Source organism: Pezoporus wallicus, unplaced genomic scaffold, assembly GCF_028554395.1.
Source record: "Pezoporus wallicus isolate ANWC-B61680 ecotype Strahan unplaced genomic scaffold, APGP_CSIRO_Pwel_v1 scaffold_13239, whole genome shotgun sequence".
Taxonomy (NCBI): Eukaryota; Metazoa; Chordata; class Aves; order Psittaciformes; family Psittacidae; genus Pezoporus; species Pezoporus wallicus.
In genome coordinates, this window is record NW_026642052.1 from 3,224,961 (window position 1) to 3,249,069 (window position 24,109).

The 24,109-nt window shown below is 38.4% G+C and overlaps 1 protein-coding gene across 7 annotated transcripts in view; it reads right to left on the reverse strand.

Annotated features, from left to right (window-relative positions):
- Positions 1–24,109, reverse strand: part of KIAA0232 (KIAA0232 ortholog) — a 68,579-nt gene that overhangs the window by 23,125 nt on the left and 21,345 nt on the right. For 6 of the 7 annotated variants that reach the window (XM_057426754.1, XM_057426752.1, XM_057426755.1 and 3 more), the window contains one exon: positions 10,558–10,695. In XM_057426754.1, the coding sequence (XP_057282737.1) occupies positions 10,558–10,695 (138 nt within the window). Of the gene's footprint in view, positions 1–10,557; positions 10,696–24,109 lie in introns of those variants that run through there. The other variant, XM_057426760.1, reaches the window with a different exon arrangement.

The window sequence follows — 24,109 nt, forward strand, 5'->3', positions numbered from 1 at the left end:
ATTATGATTGCTATTGTTAATTCCAACATGAAAGGCTTAAATCTCATGATTATCTGCAAGATTATTTTAACTGCTGACCCAGATTTCTACTTTTCTCTCATTCAAACTACAAAGAGCAGCACATCGTATTTTAATTCACATTTTTCATCCTATATAACAAAACTTCCCCCATACCAAACACATTTTATTCTGCTCTACTGTTTCCAACATATTTCTATTTCCTTCCCCTGCTTTAGCTTACATCCAGTTCCATCAAAAGTTCTTCTTGGCTTTTTATCAGCTGGCTGAAGCAAGGGAAGGATTACATAAAGGATAGGTGTAATATTACTAGCATAAGAGTGGCCAAGCTAACAGATAAATTAAGCTGCTGAACTCACCCAGCATGAATAAGAACAGTCAATCTGACTGCTGGAGTTACACGACCCTAATACCCAACGTCTTCCTTACTGACCAACACAGCTCTATTCAGAGCCAAATGAACGTAGTTCTGCATAACGAGGAATGAGAGCAATTGAAAACCAGCAAAGCTCACACATACTTTTATATATATATGTAAAATATTGGGGTTTTTTTGTTTGTTTAAAAAAAGCCATACATGCATATATTACATACATATAAAATACCAAATCTTAAATCAAAGATCTTTTAATGTGCTCTACTTTGGAAGTAGAGCAATCACAGATGACAAGTGGTAACTCATTAGCTTAAAGCAACCTGACTGCTTTTGAATGTTCACACCCCTGTGTAGCTGCAGAAAATGTTCCCAGAAGATATTAAATCCAGTTACTTATGAAGTATTCCTCTAAATTTTAAATGATCAGTGTAATAGTGAGCCATGGAAACAAAATAGCATTACGTACACCAAATTCAAATCCACTAAAACTGTTGCCTACGTTAACAGTGGGCACTGGCTTCTTCTTATGTTCTGAGAGATTTTAGTAAGAAGCTGTGAAACATGAGCTCCTCTCAGATTCTTAACAAATCTCTTTAATTCTTGTTGACATGTATCTGCACTATGTTACTTCTGAGTGTTGCAAACAAGCACTTATGTTGCAGTCACCATCCAGGGGCTAAGAAGTTATTCCTGAATTTGACCCCAGATGTTCATGCACCACTATTATTTGACACAGTTACTGTTATGGAACTGAGGCTACATTGGTCAGCAAAATTATTTTGTTCCGCTGAGCTTTCACCACTTCCCATCAGCCCATAATGATGTCTAGTTATGGGTATCGTACTTCCATCCAGAAAGTGCCATGCAGATGTATACTCTGTTCTGCAGATCTGCACGTACACAAGAGCCAAAAGTTCTGGACAAAAAAAAACGGAAAAACAAAGTTCTGACAACCCGAACTCAGAATCTGACCTAGCGTAAATACACACGGAAACAGAACTGTATCAAATTATACCACTCAAAGGGAAGTTTGTTTTGGGGGGTTTTGTTTTGGGGGGTTTTGTTTTGGGTTTGGGAGTTTCTTTTCTTTGCTTCTGGCCCAACATAAGCTTCCTCCCAAAGCTCTGAACTGTGTAGTTAAGTATGGCTTTTTACTTCAGGCCTGTAAGCTATGAGGAATTATCCGTGTTCCTCTAAGCTTTTTGAAAAGACAAAAGCATTACACTTCATTTTACTTCAACAATTAAAATAATCACTCATTTGCTTTTAGGCTTTTCAGAGCTTTGAGCTTACACTTAAACCAAATTCTTGTTTCACTTTCCCAGATGTACAGACTGTTTAAATTGGAAAGGACCTCTGGAGATCATCTAGTCCAAATCCCTGCTAAAGCAGCATCATCTGGAGCAGCATACAGAAACTCCTTTTGCAGAATATAAATTCAAACAATCTGCTAATTTAGTAGTAAATCAATAAGTAAATCAATATATTTATACTTCCAATTCAGTCTTTTAACAGGTCACAGGACTCTCCTGACAGAGATGGTACCCTGACTGCAGTGTACCAGCACTGTTTTCTTGGCATGCAGCCTGTCACCAAGAGCAGGATTAGGGAGCTGTTCTGTATGAATCAGCTGTTAAGCCACGTGAACTGAATAAGGCATAAAATGTGATTCACTGCAACCACACATCTATTTCTATATTTTGTAGGATGATGAGAGCTAGATAAAAGTCTAAGTTTTAATCTTCTAACATTCTGATACAGTATAATTTATGTGATTACAAGTACCCTCAAAAGAGGTACTTGAGAGCTAGACTAAAAAAAGACTAAAAAAATATCCCTAACCCTCACCAACTACATAAATAAATGAACCAATACATAAATCTACCAAACAGCAGCCTCCCTGCAATGTTCAATCCAGGAAGAGTTCAAAGGAATACAACACAGTTCCACTTTGCATTATGGGATTTTCCTCCAGCATAATAAGCTAGATGACACTAAGAAACATTGAAGAGTATGCATTTGTATGCATTTTGACCCTTCAATAGTGAGAACACAGTTAAATCTTTATCTTTTCACTGGAATACATAATGATTTACAACAAAGACATTGGACCCGTCAGAAAAACAAATGCTATTTATTGACTTCTTTTGGGGGCTTGTGAACACTTGATCCCAGTAATCTTCAGTAGATCTGTGACCTCAGAATATTGATTTCCAAGCAGACAAACTGACTTGGTATCACAAAAATCCAAGCAACCTTGAGCAAAATGAGAGCAATAGCTCTCCAACAAGGAGAAATGACTTCCTTGTAACTCTCATAGTCCTGTCTTCTGCATTAAAACAGCATTACGAAAGGTAAGTCACATACCTAGGCTCAGGGTCAGATTTCAGAGCTGTAATTCACCACTTCACTCCTCACGTTCTAAGAGTCCACATTATTTACTAATTCTAGATAAAAGAGGTCAACTACCAGTTCAAATGGACTTAAAATGAACATGCTATACCTAAATGTGGGTTAATGGAGCAGCTAATTTGACTTGTGTTATTTAAAACTTAATTCTTGTAGCTCCCTCCTCTAGCAGGCTACACTGAGGTGAAAGTAACCCCCCCCTTCAAGAAAGTATAATTCATCTCTAGAAACTATTCTTCTAGATTATTATTCAGTGGTTATAAGAAAACATGCTGACTTCCAAGCCATTCTCATGGCCATACTTGTGTATCTGAAAGCTTGTGCCGCCTTCTCCCTCTAAGATATACATATGCAAACTTTCTTTCTGCCTCAGACTTACCAGAGAAGCTGCAGGTGAGAGAACTGCCTTGCCCTGTTTTGCTCTCATCACCACTGGGAGTACATGCAAAGTGAAATAATGTTCAGTCATACCGAACACCTACTTTCAGTCTCCAATATAAAATGATCTATACTATGGGAGATGCTTAAATACAAAGAAGTACAAAGTAAGCATTCACTTACTTTTGCTGGATTGATGCAAACTGAAAAACAAATGCGCAAATAATTGTTAAGCAGCAACTTCTATGTAGACTGAGCTTCTATAAAGAACTTCTCTAGGTTCATTGTATACCTTCTCTGTATCAAGAAAATTTACATAAAAATCGGAGTAATTAAAACTTCTGTCAACTTCCATTAAAATTATTATACTCAGGGTAGCAGCTTCAGTAACCTGACAAAGCAGACATGTGGTACTATGAATATCTATTTAAAAACCAAATTCATAAGGAAAAAGGAACTGATTTATTGCACTTCATTCTGTCATGGTTATCTTAGCAAGGCATCCACTTCAATTTTCTTTTTGGTATCTGAAGTTATAAAGCACAGGCTAATATAATTTGCCAAAATCAGTATCATCTATAGCTTACTCAGTGTATGAATAGAGAAAGAAGGAAAACTTCTGAAGGCAATGGATTTGATAATACAGAGCTAATACAAATTCTCTCGAACCAATACAGATTAAATTATCACAGAAAAACAGTGAGTGGTTGGAAATAATAAAACCCTATGGTGCCTTTGCACAGAAGCAGCTGAGTGACATCAGTCCTAGCTTGACTGTGCTTTTCAAAACATACATCTTGTCTGAAATTCTTCTTAGCTCCTGGAAAACTTTTAAATCCTTTCCTAAATAATGCTGTGTTTTCTAGAAGTAGTTAGTGTATCCCCTTCCAGAAGGCCAACAGGATACAGCCCAAAAGACAGACAAAATCCACTGGTTTTGTGAAGTGTTCTGGTATCTCCTGGAAAGTATTTGGAACAATCATCCTCAGACACACAGAAATGCCTATGACTGAGCTAGTCAGGACATATGCTTCAAGAAGCATTATGGTTGTTTTGGACCTTAAACTTCTTATTTTTGCTCTGACAAATTTGAGCTTTTCAACAGCAACTTCAGCATTTCATCTTCCTGATTTAAGATGTTGCTTACGCAACTTGCTTCATTCTTGTGCTGTCCTTTATCTTTGCATTAACAATACTCATCCTAGCACTTCGCTACCCTCCTTACAGGGCTTTCTGACTAACATTTTCCACCTTCTTTAAAAAATAAGATAAAAGAACATTGAGCTCTTTCTTTATACATCTCTTGTCCATGTCACTTCTAGTTACATGAATACATTCAAGCTAATTCCCTTACAAACCATTTAAGGTTTACTACCTGATTCCCTGGTACCCTAGTGTAGTTTTCAGAATGTATTGCCTAATTAATACTGGCTTACGTTGGAGAAGTAGAAATAAATCAGTGCTTAAAATGGAATTTAATCTAGCTAATCCAGTATCCTATGTAGGGAGAGATGAGACATATTCCCTGTGCTATAAACTCCACAATCCTTGGTCTAACTGGCACACAGATACCATAATCTTTGGAGCCTACAATAGTTGGCCTGAGCAACCCATCAACAAAAACAATGCTCAGACATGCACTCATAACCAATTGATTAATTTGTCCTGATTAGGAGCTTATTTCTTCAAATAAGGGTTACATGCAGAACTGTAGTAACTGCAGGGAAATTTGACAGTTCAGCACATAGAGTAAGAACAATGACAAATGCTAAGAAACTTCCAACAGGATCTTATTTTAGACTTACCTCAAATTTGTGTGGAAAGCAGGCACACTGCAGAATAAGACTGCAACTTCAAATTCCTATAAATGCTGTTCACTAGAGCCACACTTGTTCCGCCAAGTGCTCCCATATAACAGATATCACAAGAGTTATAGTGCCCCCTCATAATTCAAAGTAAGCAAAGCCAAAGCTCCCAGTAACAGAATGCCCACACCTGACTACATTTCAAAGAAATTACTGTTAGAAAGCTTCACCAATTACACTTCAGGGCTACTCCGAGCAGTAAGTTCTGAGAACAGCGGGATGGAACGCACTGCTTGCTTTTGTCAAAAGTATGAGAGCAGCACACTTCAAAATTCTCATCAGGAACTGTAGTGACAGGACAAGGAGGAATGGGTTTAAACAGGAGAAGTTCAGGTTAGATATAAGGAAGTTCTTTACTGTGCACGTGGTGAGGCACTGGAATGGGCTGGCCAAACAAGGGGTAAATGCTCCATCCCTGGCAGTGTTCAAGACCAGGTCAGAGAGGCCCTTGGGCGACATGGTCTAGTGTGAGGCATCCCTGCCTATGGCAGGGGTGTTGGAACTAGATGATCTTAAGGTCCTTTCCAACCCAAACCATTCTATGATTCTATGAAAATTAATTATGGGATCTATCAACCAGGACTAGTTCCTATTCTAGCAAGTTGCACACTGTTTCATTTGCGGATTTTGAGAACCTGCCTGAGCCCCATGAGGACATGCCTTGAGAGACCAGTGGCATTAGACACCAGGAATGTCTCAGTGTGTGCTGTGGAACAGCTTAGGGGAAGTGGCCACCTTTAGGCAGAGAGGGAAAGCACCGGGGAGATCTGGTTTCATCAGCGCAAGAAAGTAAGACATATAAAGTAGCCTCCTTTGCTCACTCTTAAAATGTCCTCATCCAGTTCAGTGGAATAGATACGCCAACTGCTCTAACTGAAACTCTGGCACCATCTTGGGGTGGAACTTCACATGTAGTGCTACAAGTGTTCAGTGTGTGGAGTATTACACAGGAACTGCAGTAACAGCTGAAAATCTGCTTACTCTATTGAGCAATGCAATTTTTAGCAGAAAACTAGTCAGTTAAAAGGTACTTAAGCTTGGATTTATGACCAATGTACAGGCAACAGGAATAATTTCGGTATTACTAGGAAATACACCTACTGAAAGGTCTTGCATGTACCAGTCTCAACAATTAACCTCTAATTCCAATCTTGCTCTAATTCTACCTTGCAAAAATACACACAGGTGAATTTCTAAACTCTTACTTTTCTATTCTGTGTCTCAAAGATACTTATTTCTGTCTTGTTATGAATAAGTTTCATCATTCAAATCCAAAATAACAAAAGGCTTTCAGAATTAAGAGGCTTAAAGATAAAAGGCATCTCAGAAGCTATACAGGAACAAATGGACCTTACCAGTTTTAAGTGTACCAAATAGGAATTAACACAACAGCAACAAAACTAACAACAAAAGAAGTCACTTAATGCTGACAGAAACAGCTGGTTGTACTTAAAATTTAAGGCAGTAATTTCACGATAAAATGTCTTATTTTCTTCAAAGGACTTTCACATAAATACTGCCCAGTCCTGAACATTTATTATTTTCTTTAATCCAACATTTCATTAGAATGGATACCCCTGCTTTTCCACTTCATTGTAAACCAACATTTTAACGTTTCTCCTACAGTTCAGCAGGATAAGACTTAAGAGACAATCTCTACTCAAGGTCGATATTAACAAGCTGTTTAAAATCTGAACAATTCTTCAGCACATCTCTGAGCTGCTATTTATACTCCATTCAAGAGTTTGGGAAAAAAATAAACCTTAGAACGGCAGTAAGAATAGCAATTGATTGCTACATTAAAGTACTTGTCTTAAAAAGTTCTCACCATCATTCTGTCTTCATTTTCTGGCAAGTTGCAATGTACTTACATTTTCTCAGCTTCTGACTGCATCAAGAGCATCTGCAGCCAAGGATTCATGCGAATTTAGACAATTTGAGACTCCTAAATGCTTAACACACAAAAAATACTGTTCTTGGAACATACATATATTAACAATTAGCATTCTTACATATACCGTAATATACGGCTCACAAAAGCAGTTAGCTCACAACATGCTTTGCCACTGCAAGACACAGTGATGCAGAGTGGTCAAAAGACTGCAGCTTCTCTGACACCTTCCCCTAGACCAGGTTCCTCAAAGCCCCATCCAACCTGGCCTTGAACACTGCCAGGGATGGGGCATCACACTCTAACTTAAGAAATGTTTTAGAAACAAACATCAAACTATGGCCTTTCTGAAGTCAAATATTTGTTTTCTGCACCATTAAATTATAACCAGAATCTTGGATTTCTGTCTCAGACTAGTGTTTAACAGCATTACTCTTTTTAATGACATGAAAAACTGAATTCAAATAAAACTAAGCTACCAAATGAAGTACTCCCTAAGAATGAATACGATATAAATGAAAATCCACAGGAGACAAGATTTCAAAATACTTATTTCAACCATTAAATGACTGACAAAACAGTGTTTACTGTTACCAAGTCAATTTTCATCTAATCTATTTTATTACTTCTTCTCCCCATTAAGCATCTTTTTGAAGTGATCACCCTATTTCAGCGCCTTGGGTTACCGGTAGGGGGTGGAGGCTGACTGTCTGCAATTTCTCAACACATTACTGGCTTAGATAATTAAATATGAACACCAAAATTACGGTACCTGGATCTCTGTCATTTCCTAGAAGGGTTAGAAAGGTTATTATTAACCTTCAATACCTTTTCATCCTCTTTTTTTCCCCCCTAAAATAGATCAGGTTGCAGGATCCTAAAGTCTTAATTTAATCAGCTCCCTGGGGTTTTTTGTCTGTTGGTTTGTGTGTACACCCGTGTGTGTATATACACTCTCTCCACAGACACACAGAGGGTAAACATTCCAACCATTTCACTTAAATACAATTCTACTTAAATATACTTAAGTTTAAACACACTAAGACCTCTTTTGATTGCTCCCAGTAATGGAGCTACCTCAACCTTGCTCTGCTCCAATGCTAAGGTTGAAAGAGGTTAGGCTGGAAGAGCAAGTGTTCCATATTCGTGTGAGGGTATTGGTATTTCCATAACCACTAGTTTGAAAACAGGATCACAGAAGGACAACAAAACTATAACCAAGCTCCAAAACTGCCCTTGTGGACTACTGCCAGCCCCCTTGCAAGAAGAAAAAAACCTGTGAGAGCAAAGCTGTTAGGTGACATGTATGAAGATCCTAATGTACACATCTACCCATCTGACACAAAAAACGCTCTCTACAGGTAAAGATTTTCAGATGATTAAGAGAAAAAAAATCAAATGGCATTGGAAAAAATTTGTTTGTATTGCAACAGTTTTTACAAACACCCCTTACTCACACACAGAATCATCAATTCTGGCCACAGTTAACCGAGTATTTTTAGCTTTTTTTAAAGATGAAATCATGAAACGATGGAGCAGCCTCAATGCCTCAGCAGAAATAGTATTTTCACATTATGTTTCATGGTCCAAAAGCTACTGATTATTCCCATCAGATTAACACACAAACATAAGTACAGAAACCAGCCAACATAGGAAACGTGTTTGAAAAGCAGAAAGGATACGTTACAAGTTACTTTAAGTACCAGTAGCATCAAAGCAGGATCACCATTCCCCTAACTCCAGGGTTAAAAAAACCCATTAATCTATGTTTCGCTTTCATGCAATACAGGTGTTAAACTATCTATGGAACAGCTTTACGTAATAACTGAGGAGTTTTTTTTAAGGTTTAAACGGTTCCCATCCTGTGTTTGAAAATACATTTCAGAAAACTATGACCTGCAATTTCATTTAAGACAATAAATGTGCAAGCTCAATTGTCCACACATGCAACAGAAGTCAAAATATCCCCAAGACACAAGTCTACAAATTGCAGGTTACAAGTTAATGCTGAGTACTAAAAATCTGACAAGGTGGCAGGAGTCAATGGAGGAAGTTACTTGTTCAACCTTTTAGATCACAGATCTTTTATTCTTTCAAAACTCTAGTTGAAGAGTTTCTTTCCCTCTTCCATTTGATATTATAGAAATTTTCAAGTGGAGGCAGATCAGGGATTATTACTAAATTTACCTCTTTCCTTTTTCTTTTTAACTACATTTCTCTATATAGCATAAATTTAGCTCTACAAGATACTCTTTGATTTTCAGCTGCATGAAGATGCATCAAGAGAGTAATTTCTAAAGCTAAAAATCCATCACCTACAAGTCTACAATGAAATTACTATTTTTTGTTGTTCATAAATAGTCACACCCTCAAGACATTACTTGTTGCAATTATTTCTTCATATTTGATTCATATTTAAATTAACTTTTACAGCAGTCAGAGTGCTGACCTCAATATTCTGTAACTATGAGAGCAAATTACCAACAGCATTATATTTTGCATCACTATGTTAGTAATGGGAAAACGGGAGTTCAGAAAGTCAATCAGCACTTTAGTAGCTGCACAAATGCTCAAGTAGCTTCACAACAGTAAACCAGTATGTGATGGCAATGCTGCTGAAGGTGGTGGTGGTGCAAATAACCACAGAAATCAACCCCGCTTCCTCCATTATTCTTGGCCACATACCTTCCTCGCGCTTGTCACCACAAGTATCTATGTTACAAATCCAACCAGGAAACATCTCTGGGTTAACATTTCCTCCACCCCAATCAGGAAATCTCAGGAAACTGATTCACCTTCCCAATCCAGTTCATCACACATCCACACAAATGCTTGCACAAGCACAAATTGTGACTAGGAAACTGTATGGAGCAATAATGAAACCAGGCTGCATGTGTGAGGTACAGTTGTTTTTTACAGTAGTGACAGATGAGAGTATTTGTAGTTCTGTAGACTAAAGACAGACTTTTTCACTTCTGCTGTGTGAAAAACCTCCCTTCAGAGGTTTCACTAACCTGTGCTACAGATTATTTTTTTCTTTTTAAACATTTCCTTCAACTGCCTCTCTCTTTCTCCACTTCTCTCCATTGAGCTACACGGTATCTGCTTCCTCTGGTATCTTCCTTAACCCTGATGCCTTCACTCTCCTCACCTTCTCTAGTCAGCACACTTCACTCCACGTAATTTGGAAAGTGAACATTTGCTAGTATACCCTGCATCTTATTTAGCAATTCTGGATACAGGATGTACAAAGCAGAATGGCCAAATATTCCATTCCCTGCTGCTCACACACAACACAAAGTAAATTCAGAATTTTAGGAAATAACTTTATGCAAAGCTTTGTGGTAATTTCAAGACAAAGTGGTGCATTGAAACTGCCCTTGACAATAGGTGAGGGCTTACAGAAAGGACAGCATGACACTACATAGTACAGGATGTTTTGTGAAATCCTGCTGCCATGCTTGGATTTCGTAACTTCCTAAAGAAACATGAAGAACGCTCAGAGAACTCTTGGTGAAATGGCGCTTTACAAAGCCACCAATTAAAATAGAAGCATCCCAAGATAAATATATCTAACACAAAGGGCATAAAGTCTTAAATACTACATAGTCCAAACTTACTTCATCAGAAGCAGAGCGAAGACACTGGACAGCAGCCTGTTTTTTCATTTCCTCTAGTGTTAGATCAGAGCACTTCTTCTTACTCTTTCCCCATTTCTTGTAAGCTCCCTTTTCCCAGCCCAGGAAGATGTCATTCTCCTAAAATCAAGATAAAGACATTACATTATTGAAAATACATGAACATATCAGTACTATGGCAGAACAGGACTACAGCTAACACAGTGCATAACATAAAAGCAACCTCTTCTTATCTACTAAAAATTACTTGTTGCGAAGTTAGCTTGATTACAGTACATTTACACTTACTATTCAGAAAAGCACATATATTTGTCACAGGACACAGAGGGTACTCACACTTCACTGCAATAATTTCCAATTGCAAAGCATATCCAGAAAGATCATTTCATGGTCAACTTACCGTCGAATTTATTGTAATTTACACAAAATATATTAAGAGAGTGTCACTGATCTCTAAAATAATAAGGATGGGAAGTAAGTAGTTCGGAGCTGGGAGCAAGCTTAAGAGAAAACCAAGCAAGTGCGAAGAAGAAAATGCAATGCTAGGTTCCAAAGCCTTCAACTCAGTCTCACAATGAGTATCTTTAACATCTTCTAATGCACACTGGTCTAAATCGTCTTCAGAGAGACCCACAAACACCTGATGCTTTTCAACAGGCCTATTTTAACCTTTTCAACACACTTGTTACTGATTCTAATGAAATCCAGGCTAAGGCTGCCCTCATTTCAAACAACTCTCAACTGCCCATGGCTTCAAAATGAAGTAAAAATAGTCAGTGAAACTAGCTGTCTCTGTGCAATCAAAGAGTAAGATGGGAAAAAAGGAGTTGGAGAGGGAACCACCACCCCCAGAAGCAGCCACTGAAATGGCTGCCATTTGTGATTTGACATGGCCGAGTCCTTCAGGAGAAAGCAGAGCAATTTCTTGAGTTTATTTCTTAGTCTCATTTCATCACCAAACCTGGAGAAACTGATTTAGTTCAGAAAGAACAAAAAGCTACCAGTTCCTCTGGTTTTCCTTATACTTGTGCAAGACGTCAGTGATTCATTTGATGTCAAAAGACATTTGAACAGGCTACTGTTCTAAGAAGGACTAACAGAAAGAAACAGTAGGAGAAAGGTAGGAAAATTTTTCAGAAAACAGGTTCAAGAGACATCTACACTGCACTCTTTAAGTCTTTTCAAAACTGTAGTTTATACATTTCTCTATACACAGTGTGGCTGTAGAGCACTCTAACTCTTCACAATATTCAGATGAACACATAGAAACCGATGAGACCCAGCTACCCCCCCCCCCAACTTCCAAAGCCTGTCCTGCTCATCCACGTGGGCCCAATTACGAATGAAAACATACATACCCATCTGCAGTATGTTGCTCAAAATCCACGCACAGAGCAAACGTGCACTGGGATAACTTCACTTATTCTATTTTTAGGTGGAAGGCAACATCTACACTGGGAAAACATTACCAAAATGCTATGTATTTTAGTACTTTATTTTATCTGCACCAACAAAACTGCTTTGTACTGCTACACTAAATCCAACCTCTACAAGAGCAGCTTTACTAGCCATGTATACCAGCCGTTTGTCACAAGAGCAATAAGAACCCTTATGCTTAGAGAAATTTATAAAGCATTTCATGCAGTTCAGTTCTCCACACACGTTATGTGAAAGGTATCTGACACCTGCCTACAAAATTCAACACATTTCAATTGTAAAATATTTAATCCTTGCAACAAATACTGAATGTTTTAAATGGGGAAGGCAGACTAAATGGAATTCTCCCTCAATGTGAGTATCACAGTCTCATCTCTTCTTCTAAAGTAAGCACTCTGCGAACTAAAAGGGTCATCTTGGAGGACGCAGTGATTGAGGACAGAGCTCCAGGAGAATCCTCTCTTTCTTTCTACTTCTTTCTACTACACACACAAAACTTGTTTCTGACCATGCAGGTTTTCAGTCACACGTGGCTGCCAAGTGCTTCACACCACCCTTGTAAGTTTTATAGGGAAAAAAACTGCTGAAAACTTTGAGTTTGGGGATTTATTTTACCCTGCACAAACTTGGTAGGTTTTAATCCTCAGATTTTACAAACACCATGGGTTACAGCTATCCCACATAGAGTTCTTAAGTCCAAAATTACATCCTCATGTAAACTACAGTATTTATCAGCACGTATTTGATACATTTATCAGCATGCATTTGACATAGCCTAAATTTATGGAGGACCTTGCACCTTCTGCACACAAACACCACACCCACAAACCACTACAGAAGAGTGAAGGAAACTTGCACTTAATTCTTGTTGTGATGTGTCAAAACCAAGAGCATTACAGTAAAACACGAAAATGTCACATGCCCTAGCAAGTGAGTTTGCGGAAGTGATGTGTGACACACAAACCAAGTGGAATTCTGCTATTATGACAAAATTGATTAAAACCATACAAATCCAGTTATTTCAAATGACTGAAATTAATATCTTACTTTTTTTCCTCCTCACTTTTTTGGGTTGGGTTCTCCCTCCCCCCTCTTTCATCTCCAGTAGTCAGGAGTCCATTAGTAGGTTTACTCCTTAGACTGGAAAATACTAAGTCCATGACAGACAGGAAAGAAAGCAGTTCAATGAAACATTCTGTGTGCACAAAGGGAAGTAAACTAGTTACTTCACATGGAAAGAATCACTACGGCCTTCTGTTCTCTTCAGCTGCTAGATGCCCTCATTTATCTTATTTCCTCACAGAACTAGAAATCATATGACAATGCTCCTTTTAATCCAAGAGTTTTACCATAACTTTGAATTTTCACAGTTCCATTCAGTGATCACCGAACATTTCACAGAAGCAATGCCACCCAAAGCTTATAGATTTAAGAAGTGTGCATACACACAGAAGAATGCCTGAAATTTGGCTTACAAAATTCTGATATTTAAACCACACTACCATTACTTAAGTTTCTAAGGGATGACCACCCAACATTAAATAAACATCATCAGGAAGCAGAGGCCACCTGGATACTGGAAAAATCCAAGTCTGAATACCTAAACTGCTATTTAAACATCTGTTCTTCAGAGTCCTACTGTACCTGCCGCAACATAACTAGGCAATTGATGTAACTAGGTACTTGAGATTTTTAATTGTAAAGACACAGAAAGTGCAAAGTTTCATGACAAGAATAACTTAAGAACCATAAATCTGGCCACAGAAATGTCGGTGTATTCTTTATGTTAATGCTGCCTCAAGAAACCCAGTACTTGGAGTGCTTAATTCAATCCTGAACTAATATAGAGGCACAAGTTCAGCAAAGAGATTCCTAAACTGACTGCTCGACTACAAAATAGCAGCAATTTCACTGCTTCCCTCCACACTACCAAGAAACTGGAGAAGCAGAAGTGAGTTTGGTAGTACTACTTCTTACTTTCATTTCTTATAAAGATAAGAGAAATATCTACTATCAGTAGAACAAACGTCACACTTTGTGATAAAACTGAAAGAAAACTGCTCTGAAGCTCATAGCCTACAATAAATGTTAAAAATCAGTGTTAAAACACATTTCAAGAATCTTGCAGGAACTACCCCTATTTCATAAAAGCTGGAGTCAAGCTCACTGGTGCAGAAACCCTACATGACTCAAGGTCCCTGATGGCTATTCAGGTAAATAAACAGGCTTAAATTTTGCCTTATCAGCAGAACAGACAGGAGGATGAGCAGGTTTAATAACTTGATCAACAAACTCCCCAAATGGATTTCCGAAGTGAGGAAATCCAACCAGCAGAAAAACATGTTTTGAAAAATCAGGTTTCTTCTCTTAGAGTAAGTTTAGGAAAGCCAGTTCCCTAAGATTCTCCCTGCATAAACACACTACAGATTCAATTAGGTACATACTTAAATGATTTACAATATACATCAAGTTTTCAGATAATGCACTGAACAGCCATAATTATCTACGGTTGACATTTCTATTTCAAATTATACACAAAAGATTTTAGGGCAAGAATTTCCATTACCTTAGAGGAGAGGAGAAAATACCAAGTTAAAAGAGATTCTGAATCAGAAAATTCTGAAGAACTCCTCTTTTTCAAACATTTTAATTTCAATACAAACCAGCTGCTATTTGAGCTTACTACCCCACCTGCCATCTCTTGCTCTTGTAAGAGTTTTTGCTGGGCACCCAAAACGTGCTGCTTCAACAAGCACATTCTAGTTACGAGTTCATACAAAAATTACAAAGTATTCAATGTAGATGTCTCAAATACAAAATACACACACACACACACACACACACACAGACAGTCTCTGCTTTTAAGGATCCGAGAATACCATCAAATAAGTAACCCAAACATCCAGACAAGATATTGTAATGTGAAAAAGAATTCCCCAAATTGTTAAGGTATGCAAGCAGAGTCCTGCAAGAGAACCATGTGAACCATTTTTTCTTCTTAGAATTCTCTCTTTACAGATTAAGAGGCATCTCCAACCTGTGGAGTTTACCCGATGTGGGACACTGACATCTGCCAAAAAACTCAGGAGGACAGCTGATTTGTACTTTGGCCATGAATAGTTTGGATTGTCTGCCGGATGGCTGGCTAGTTCCTGTCCAGTGCAGCACATAATGATGAAGCTTTGTCTGCTTGTTCCAATGCAGGGAATGCAGACTCCTCTAGCAAGCTGTAGAAGCCTTTCTTAAAAAGGCTTTTTTAAAGATGCTCAAACGCAATTAAAATAGATCATCAAGTTACTGGACAGGTCAGAGAGAAAAACAGAACAAATGCTCATATGCACAATGAATGCAGATGCTGTCAGTCCTTAGAAAGAGGCTTAAAACCAAGAAAAGACAGATCAGCCAAAACAATCGCTATGCCAAGGTCATGGATTGTACAAGACACCACAAACCCTAAAATGTTTTGATAGAACTACAAAATTTGCAGATCTTTCCCCTCTGCCTGTGAGACAGAACAGTCCCAACTCCAGCCAGCAGCATTCTCCGAGGTATTCACATCATCTCTTTGCACAAACACTCAAAACAATTTTGAGTATTTTGAGTAGAGTCCACAAAATTTTCCTGCTGAAGTCTATCATCAGCATATCTTAATTCAGTGACAGCTATTAAGGTTTGTTGTGAATACATGAAAACAAAGACTGTATCATCTGACATAATAAAACCCCACAGGTAGTCCAGAACTCCTGGTCTACTCTGGCAGCAACAGATTTTACAGCATTGATGTTTCACTGAATTCAATGTTCACATAGATGTTACGAACCATTGTGCACTGAAAGAAACTTTCCCAAAAACTTATTCAGAGAAGTCAAAAAAACAGCTTCTGAGATGTATAAATAGGCAGGGAATGGAAGAAAATAGCTGTAAATTATATCCAAAATGGAACAGGTCCCGACTACCTCTAGGAGGATCTCATAATAGAGAATTTGGGGAAAAGTGCAACAGATCACATATGTTTTTCACCCTGAAGATTATTCCAGAAGCAGTATAAATACATTCAGTGATCTTCCCTGAAAAAGCACTTCCCCTAAACTGAGATTCAGGAAAAATTCCAATGGATTGCTCAGAGCCAGAGGGGGTATATACTTGTTCATAGCGGCTTCTGTGCAAATTTTAAGAGACATGGCATCTCATTATAATTAACAAGAAAAGCCTATTGGCCCAGGATGGGCTTAGATACCCCTCACAGGCTGCCTCAGACTGAGACAAAGATAAAGAGGTAGCACATATGCAAAACAATTCAGAAGAAAAGGTGAGGACAGTGGTAGTAAGCTCAGCTTTTCCAAAAGAAATGCAACAAAAGGTTCAGCACATGAACAGCAGGTACGTACAGACAGCAGCACAAGGGTTCTTCATATCAAAAGTCGTGATACCACACAATGGAGAGGACTGGAAAATATTCTTTAATGGTAGATAATTACTCCAAATACAGGTATTACAAGGAAAATAATTAGACTCTGTGAAAAGCCAGAGAACCGTTGAGCTGCTATAATCCCTCCCCCTGCCTTTCCTGGTTGCTGTAACTGGAACATTACAATTCCTATGCAGTTGGACCCTAACAGAACAGCTAATATAGCAGACCACATCATGTACTGCAAGGCATCCACAGTATGGCTGAGGCTGGAAGGGAGCGCTGGAGGTCAGTTAAACCAGCCTTCCTACTCAAGCAGGGTTACCTAGAGCACATTACTCATTCAGGACTGATGGGTCCACTACTGGTGGGCAGGGAAGAACTCTACCTATCAAAACCTATCAATTTGATTATAAAATCCTGTAATCCGAGTTTCTGACAACTATAAACTCTTGCTTAGAATCCAACCAACTTGAAAGGGCAGTCTGCGTTGTTCACTAATTACAAATTACTCTAGGCCGAAACCAAGCAGAAGAAATTTGATCACACCCACTCTCAAGAGTGAGAGAACATGCAAATGCTGCATCTGCTGAAATCCTACGGGTGTTGCGCAGGCTGCCTTTAGAGTTTTTCCATTAAAGTAAAAGCAGAAAGGAAAATTTAGCAAGGCTATAGCTACAGCTATAAAGACAGCATTTTACTTGCACGTCTTAGCTACATCACAGAAAAGCAAGCCAAGAATCAACAGGAACTGCCACTGCAGAGTCCAGATGTCTTGAAAGCAACATGTTACGACTGGAGTAGTTATTTCACAGTATTTATGGTTGCTCTCTTGATCTTCGGAATGAAGTTATGTTGCAAGCATCACAGACCACTGTAACCATTTCAAAGAATACAGGCAGTGATATGTGATGAGTGTATGGTCATGCAATGGTCTGCTGAACAAAGAACATTAAGGACATATCTCAGCCAGGCCCAGAACCTGAAACAGTTACAACTGTATCAACACAGAGATGACTACAAATAAATCCTGACTGTTAGGGGGCCTTACCAGCCTGACACTTGAGCTTGTATCTCTGCTTTACATTATGTAAGCCTTTATGAGAATATGATACTAGTCATAAGAATAAAAACCTGATTCGGTTATTCTTTTTGCATGACTGTGAGAGATACACCATAAGTAACCATTGGATGCAATTTTAAAAGTCACAAAAAGGTATTACAGTCCTGTTTCTGGAGACAGCTTTGATTACCCAGAGCAGAAGCTAGTAATAACATTTTAACTGTATTACACAGATATGCCTGCATAAATAGGATAGTACGTGAGATAGGCACCACAGAGCCCACGTATGTTTGATGTCCTGAAGTGGACATCATGTCACATATTAGAACAGACACGTCTGCAAAGCAATCAGCATTTCAACATTATCACTCTCACCAGTACAAAGGCAGAAGACAGTCTGAAAGAAAAATTCCTCAGACACCACAGTTATTGAGAACAAATACTTTTTTGCTTCACTAAGATACCAGCTGAAGCTGACTACCCCAAGACCTGTACAGTTTGCACAATGACCCCTAGAGCCTACAACTGAGCTCCAATCCACTGTCACCCTATCCCTAAAACAGAATAAAGAATACAAATGCATAGTCCACGATACTCCAAATCTAGCCCGTATCTATCAGTCACCAAGAAATACAGAGCAGAGCAATTATAACTACTCGAATACCAACAAAAAATTAAGAGATTATATATATATATATATAAAAAAGAATGGTAAGTCCCACAGAGACACTGCCTTAGTACAAATTTGAGTTGCATTGGACAGAACTGTTACATGAGCTGACTCGAAGCTCTTGTACTGACAGCACTTGCAAAGAACACAAATGGAACAACTTCAGCACCTCCAAAACAACTGTAGGCATAGCTGTTCTGCACTACAGGTGCTACCACAGAACAAAGCCCATCCTGCCGAGAATCTCAAGTCTGCTCTAAAACTAAAACAAGAGGCTCTCCCCTGCTGCACATACAGTGGTTCCGAGAGAACATCTGGGAGTTTTCCAAGGCACATACCATTACAATAAAACCATTTCAGTCATGTTCCACTGCTTAACTGAAGAGAAATCCACAACACCCCAATTTTTCCCACCAACTCTTTCCAAACTTTAACTATGACAGTGCAAGTTATATAGTTCTCAGCTAGTCACTCCAAGGAAGGGAGGGGAGCAGGTAGGGACTAGAGCTAGGTTTTCCTCCATGAACTTTCAAACTTACTTATCTAAGCTTTTGCAAAAAGTAAAACTATTTTCTACTAATAAACAAGCTTTATGGGCATATTAACTTGAGGATATAGTACTGTTTTGAAAATGTGATAAATCTGCTTTTCCCTCAGTTTACATATTTATGCATTAAAGAACCAGGGGGTTTATTCCCATCCCTTCAAACATGTACACATTTGAATACTCTAAGGACTTCAAGTCACACACATTCCCACAACTTGCATTTTACACACTTGGCTTGGGTAGTGATTAAAAAGTTGATGCTAGAAAACTGTAACAATTGTTCCTCCAGGAATGACACACAGCTTAATAAGCAGAAACACAATCTGAAAATGTTTTGCATTCAAGAAATTCACTTCTACGTGCCGCTGGTGAACTTAGAAACTTAATGGCACTCGTGTGCAGCAGTCACACAGCATTACCCTACTGTAACTGAACTATGCTCTGTACGTTTAAATGCATTTAAAATTTGGGCTTCAATGACCCATAGTTATTTCTTAAGGGTGACAAAAGAGCTGTTGTAATTATACCAGAATCTGCATCGTCATTGTTTGTTACAGGCATACAACCCAGTTTAACGTTTAATACAGGGTTAATGTGGCACAGAGGAACAAATCCTCATTTCTCCTCCTATCTTTAGATTATGGATGAGATTTTCACTTCAGAACAATCACAACAAAACACATCCTCTTCCCCTTAAAATATACCGAGTATCTATTACTAGAATATAAATGTAGACATCAGGTCCCTCTACTGGGTTAATATGGGATGGCAGAGAGAACAAACACCCCACATTTGACTGGATCTTAGAACCCTGCAGATGCCTCACAAGCACGGTCACACATCACCAGCACTGGCGAAACGCAGTAGAGCTGGCAATGATATTCCCATCCCAGTTCAGAGTGATAGACCAAAAGCATTTACAGAGATAAAACTACCAAGACAAGACCTAAAATTTATTGCAAATGGGCTGAGGCCTCTGTTCTTTTGTTAATATAAAAAAATTAAACTACATTTTGGACTTCAAATATGTATATGCTAATGATGAAAAAGCAAGAATAAAAACTACAGTCAGAGCCTCATTCTGAATACATTTGCTATCCCTCCATGTAAAAGATTACCTGAATGGAACTATTTCAAATCAGTCTACAAATAATAAGTCTTCCAAAATGAAACCTTCCCTCTTATGAATCAAAAATTAAAAGGAAAATCTCTGATGCTGGTCACAGAACAGTTTGCAGAACAACTCCTACTGAATTCTGAGAGGTAAGAAAAGATTGTCTTTTAGAAGAACTTTTTTAGGATTTTTACTTTTGAGAGTCAGAAGAAAATGTCACCTTCCAAAAACGAGTTGAAAGTAGTAGATCAAAAGCAACAGAATTCACTTGATACAGAAAGTATGCATAACAAATGCCTTTAGACCTTCAGGCTGCGTGACCAAAGGCTTACAAACAAAGCCTTTATCTTGCAGTGTCTGGCTGCTGGGTTTGGTTTTTTGGCTGGGTTTTTGGGGGACTGTTTTACTTTTTTTAAATAAAGGCTTCATCCCTTCAAAAATGAGAACAGTCTGCAGGCAAAAACCATGAATTCGTCATATTCAGAAACACGCTATGCTTACAAATACCATAGAAAAGATACAACACAGAACACTGATTTTAATACTGTGCAAATAAAGACCAATGAAATAATGTTTCACGCAATGTATTTTAAGGCAATGCCTTCCGCTTCACACAGATTATACTCTTTAATGCAGTATTTACTGTATCGCAAACTGATTTGAGAACACATGTATCTATAAATATACTTTTAAGTAGCATTTAAATAACAATCACAAATTTTAAAAGCACCTATTTGGTTTAATATTAGGAAACTAAAAAAAAAATCAATCTGGACTGAAGTCAAAAGGCTGTCTCAGTGTTCAGATCTCCAACAGCAAGTCTGTAGGTCCTCAAAAGTCAAAGATTTGTCAGAAATTGCATGGGGCTTTCTCCTTAATTTACCCTTTAAAATAAAAAAATTCAGTAATAAAATGCAAATGATGAAAGTATATATACTTATCAGAAACGTGCAGCTCCGTTACCATCACAGCCTTTAAATTTTCATGAGTTTCATGAGGTTTTCTTTAACAGACCAAAAGCATCTCAAAGGTCATCTACCTCAGAACAAAATACCCCTGATTTCCAAATATTCTGAACGGAGAACATTGACAAGCTTCAAATCTTAAGAAACCAAACCAACAAACAAACCCCTAATGCACCTAAATAATTAATATAATATTATATATAACATGGTTCAACAGATTTAACAATTTTAACGACGTAGACACCTAATGTATGTGTAAATCAATTTCAGACTCATTTCCAAAACTAGCAAGTATGGCTTAAATAAGAATTGTGCTAGAAATGCCAGTAATAATTAACTTCAGTACTTGAGTATTTTTTAGAAAACATTTAAAGTGTATGCATTTAGGAGGTATTACAGCAATTCCAGATAGGTATATAACATACACACAACCATAGCAGCTCTGGAAGATCTTGACACCATGGTGCAATTTACCATAACCAAGTTTCCTTTCTTGAAAGCTCTCTAGTACTTTGAGTCACAGCTGGACAAAACATATCTGCTTATCAATTTTCCCAAAATTTTAATAGATATTTCAGCTTAAGCCAGCAAGTCAGAATAAAAACTGCAAATATTCCAGTGAAATTCGGGTACAGTATTTCACAGAATCATAGAATGGTTTGGGTTGGAAAGGACCTTAAGATTATCCAGTTCCAATCACCCTGCCATGAGCAGGGACACCTTCCGTTAGATCAGGTTGCTCAAGGCCCTGTCCACCCTGGCCCTGAACACTACCAGGGATGGAGCATTCACAGCTCCTCTGGGCAGCCTGTTCTGGTGCCTCACCACCCTCACAGTAAAGAACTTCCTTCTTATATCCAATCTAAACTTCCCCTGTTTAAGTTTTAACCCATTACCCCTTGTCCTATCACTTCAGTTCCTGATGAAGAGTCCCTCCCCAGCATCCCTATAGGCCCCCTTCAGATACTGGAAGGCTGCTAGGAGGTCTCCATGCAGCCTTCTCTTCTCCAGGCTGAACAGCCCCAACTTCCTCAGCCTGTCTTCATATGGGAGGTGCTCCAGTCCCCTGATCATTCTCGTGGCCTCCTCTGGACTTGTTCCAACAGTTCCATGTCCTTTTTATGTTGAGGACACCAGAACTGCACACCATACTCCAGGTGAGGTCTCACAAGAGCAGAGTAGAGGGGCAGGATCACCTCCTTCGACCTGCTGGTCACACTCCTTTTGATGCAGCCCAGGATATGGTTGGTTTCTGGGCTGTGAATGCACACTCATGTTCCTGTTTCTCATCGACCCAACACCCTCAAGTCCTTCTCCACAGGGCTGCTCTGAATCACTTCTCCACCTAGAACCTATGTTTTCTGTACTGTGCCTCCCTCCACTGCCCCACACACAAGTACTTGCAGAAAACTCCTACCAACTCTCTGAAAACTCATGACTTACTGATCTATCATTTTGCAATATTGAGCTTGCATCCATATAATGATACCCAGCGGAGACCACTCTCATTGGGCAAGGCATGGAATTAACAGCAATAAATAATAATAGGAACAATAATAATATACTCAAGAAAATCCACTTGTGCAAAGAAAACCCAAATTAAAGGAAAAAAAAACAAGAACAAATAACCCCCCACACCAAACCCTTACACACATTTTATCTTATACCCACGTATCAAACTACCTCACTGTACAGACAGTATTGGAGGAAGAGAAGTCAAATGACCAAAACCACAGATGTCTGCAGCAGAATCAAGACCAGAAACTAACAAACCAAGAGAACATCCTGGTTATTCTCAAAAATAACCCTGAAGACCTAGTCAATCAAGACTTCCATTAAACTTAAACAGAAGTTTATAACACAATAACACTGATATCTTGAATACCTGCGTATGACTAAGAAGGCTGGGGAAGTGTTTTCATTCGTTGTTCATTTTGTATCTTTCTGTACTTACCTGACAGAACCTCAGTTCAGGACTTGAGAATTCCATTTCCCTGCTACAGTTGATGACACCAGCACACTATAAAGAAAGCATGGAAGGAGGCTGCCTGAAGCAACTAGAACAGTGCTAATGATGTCACCAACATTCTGAGGTGGAAACATCTTAATGACCATCCTCAGTTTGCAGCATTTCTAACAAAGATGATTTATACAGTATCCATAAGATTAAATTTGTCCTCTTCACCACCTCCGCCCCGCAAAAAAAAGCACATTGCAATGGATTTTTCCACTCTGGTGTTCAGAGACCACACATCCCTTCCAACTTGTTCAAAACAGAAGTAATTGCTGGAGTTTTGGAAAGAAGCAATGGCTAATCATTCCCCAGAGAAACAAGAGTTCTGCAAGTGAAGAACCACAGGACTGCCTAGTTTGGAAGAGACCTCACAAGATCATCTGGTCCACCCTTTCAAGGGAAAGGGAGCACAGGCAAGATTATCTAGCACCCTGTCCTCCTGCATCTTCAAAACCTCTAGCAATGGGGACTTTATCCCATTCCAATTGTTTCAAGAGGCTGTTCCAGTGAATGATTGTTCTCATTGTTAAATAAAATAAAGGAAATTTCTTCTCATCTCAAGATGAAAGTTCATGCAGCACAACTTGTGCCCATTGTCCCTTTTCTTCTCCCTGGGACTCCTTTTGAAGAGAGAGTCTCTGTCCTCTTTGTAGCTGTTCTCTAAGCAGGGAGAAATCACTGCAATAAAGCCACTGTTGAAAACACTTCTTTCCTGTAAATTCTGTCATCTTTCTTAGGAATCATAGGAATCATATGAGAGAAAAAAAATCCCCAAGACACCAAGAAGCAATTCTTCTATGAGAATTAATCTGAATTAAAGGAGCTCAGCAACTCTCAGTATTTTACTCCTAAATTATTGCTAATTTAGATGTTTAACTGCTGCATTCTTCCCTGATATCTATTTGTAAACAACACTAGCATTTGGTTTTCCCCTTGGTCTTAATGTTGCACTCATCCCAACATTGAGCACAAACTGCTTATATGCAAATATATTCTTTAGAGTACAAATGTTCTTGTTTCTGAATGACTTAACTGAACCAAAATTAAGTTTAAAATGTCAGGTCATACAAAGAACCAGTAGGCAGTAAGTAATATAGTAATATAAATAAAAGAACAAGCACATGTGTTTTAAGGTATCTTCAGTTCTCTATATAACAAATCTGTATTTGCAGTCTTTAAAGACTAAGCTTTTTGAGAAAGGGATTAGGTAGCAGTATGGTTCATAATATATGCATCCGATCATTATTCAGAATATCATCCCAAAACTAAAGTGATATTAGGTCTCAAAACTTAGAAAACTACTATTTGAAAGTAGA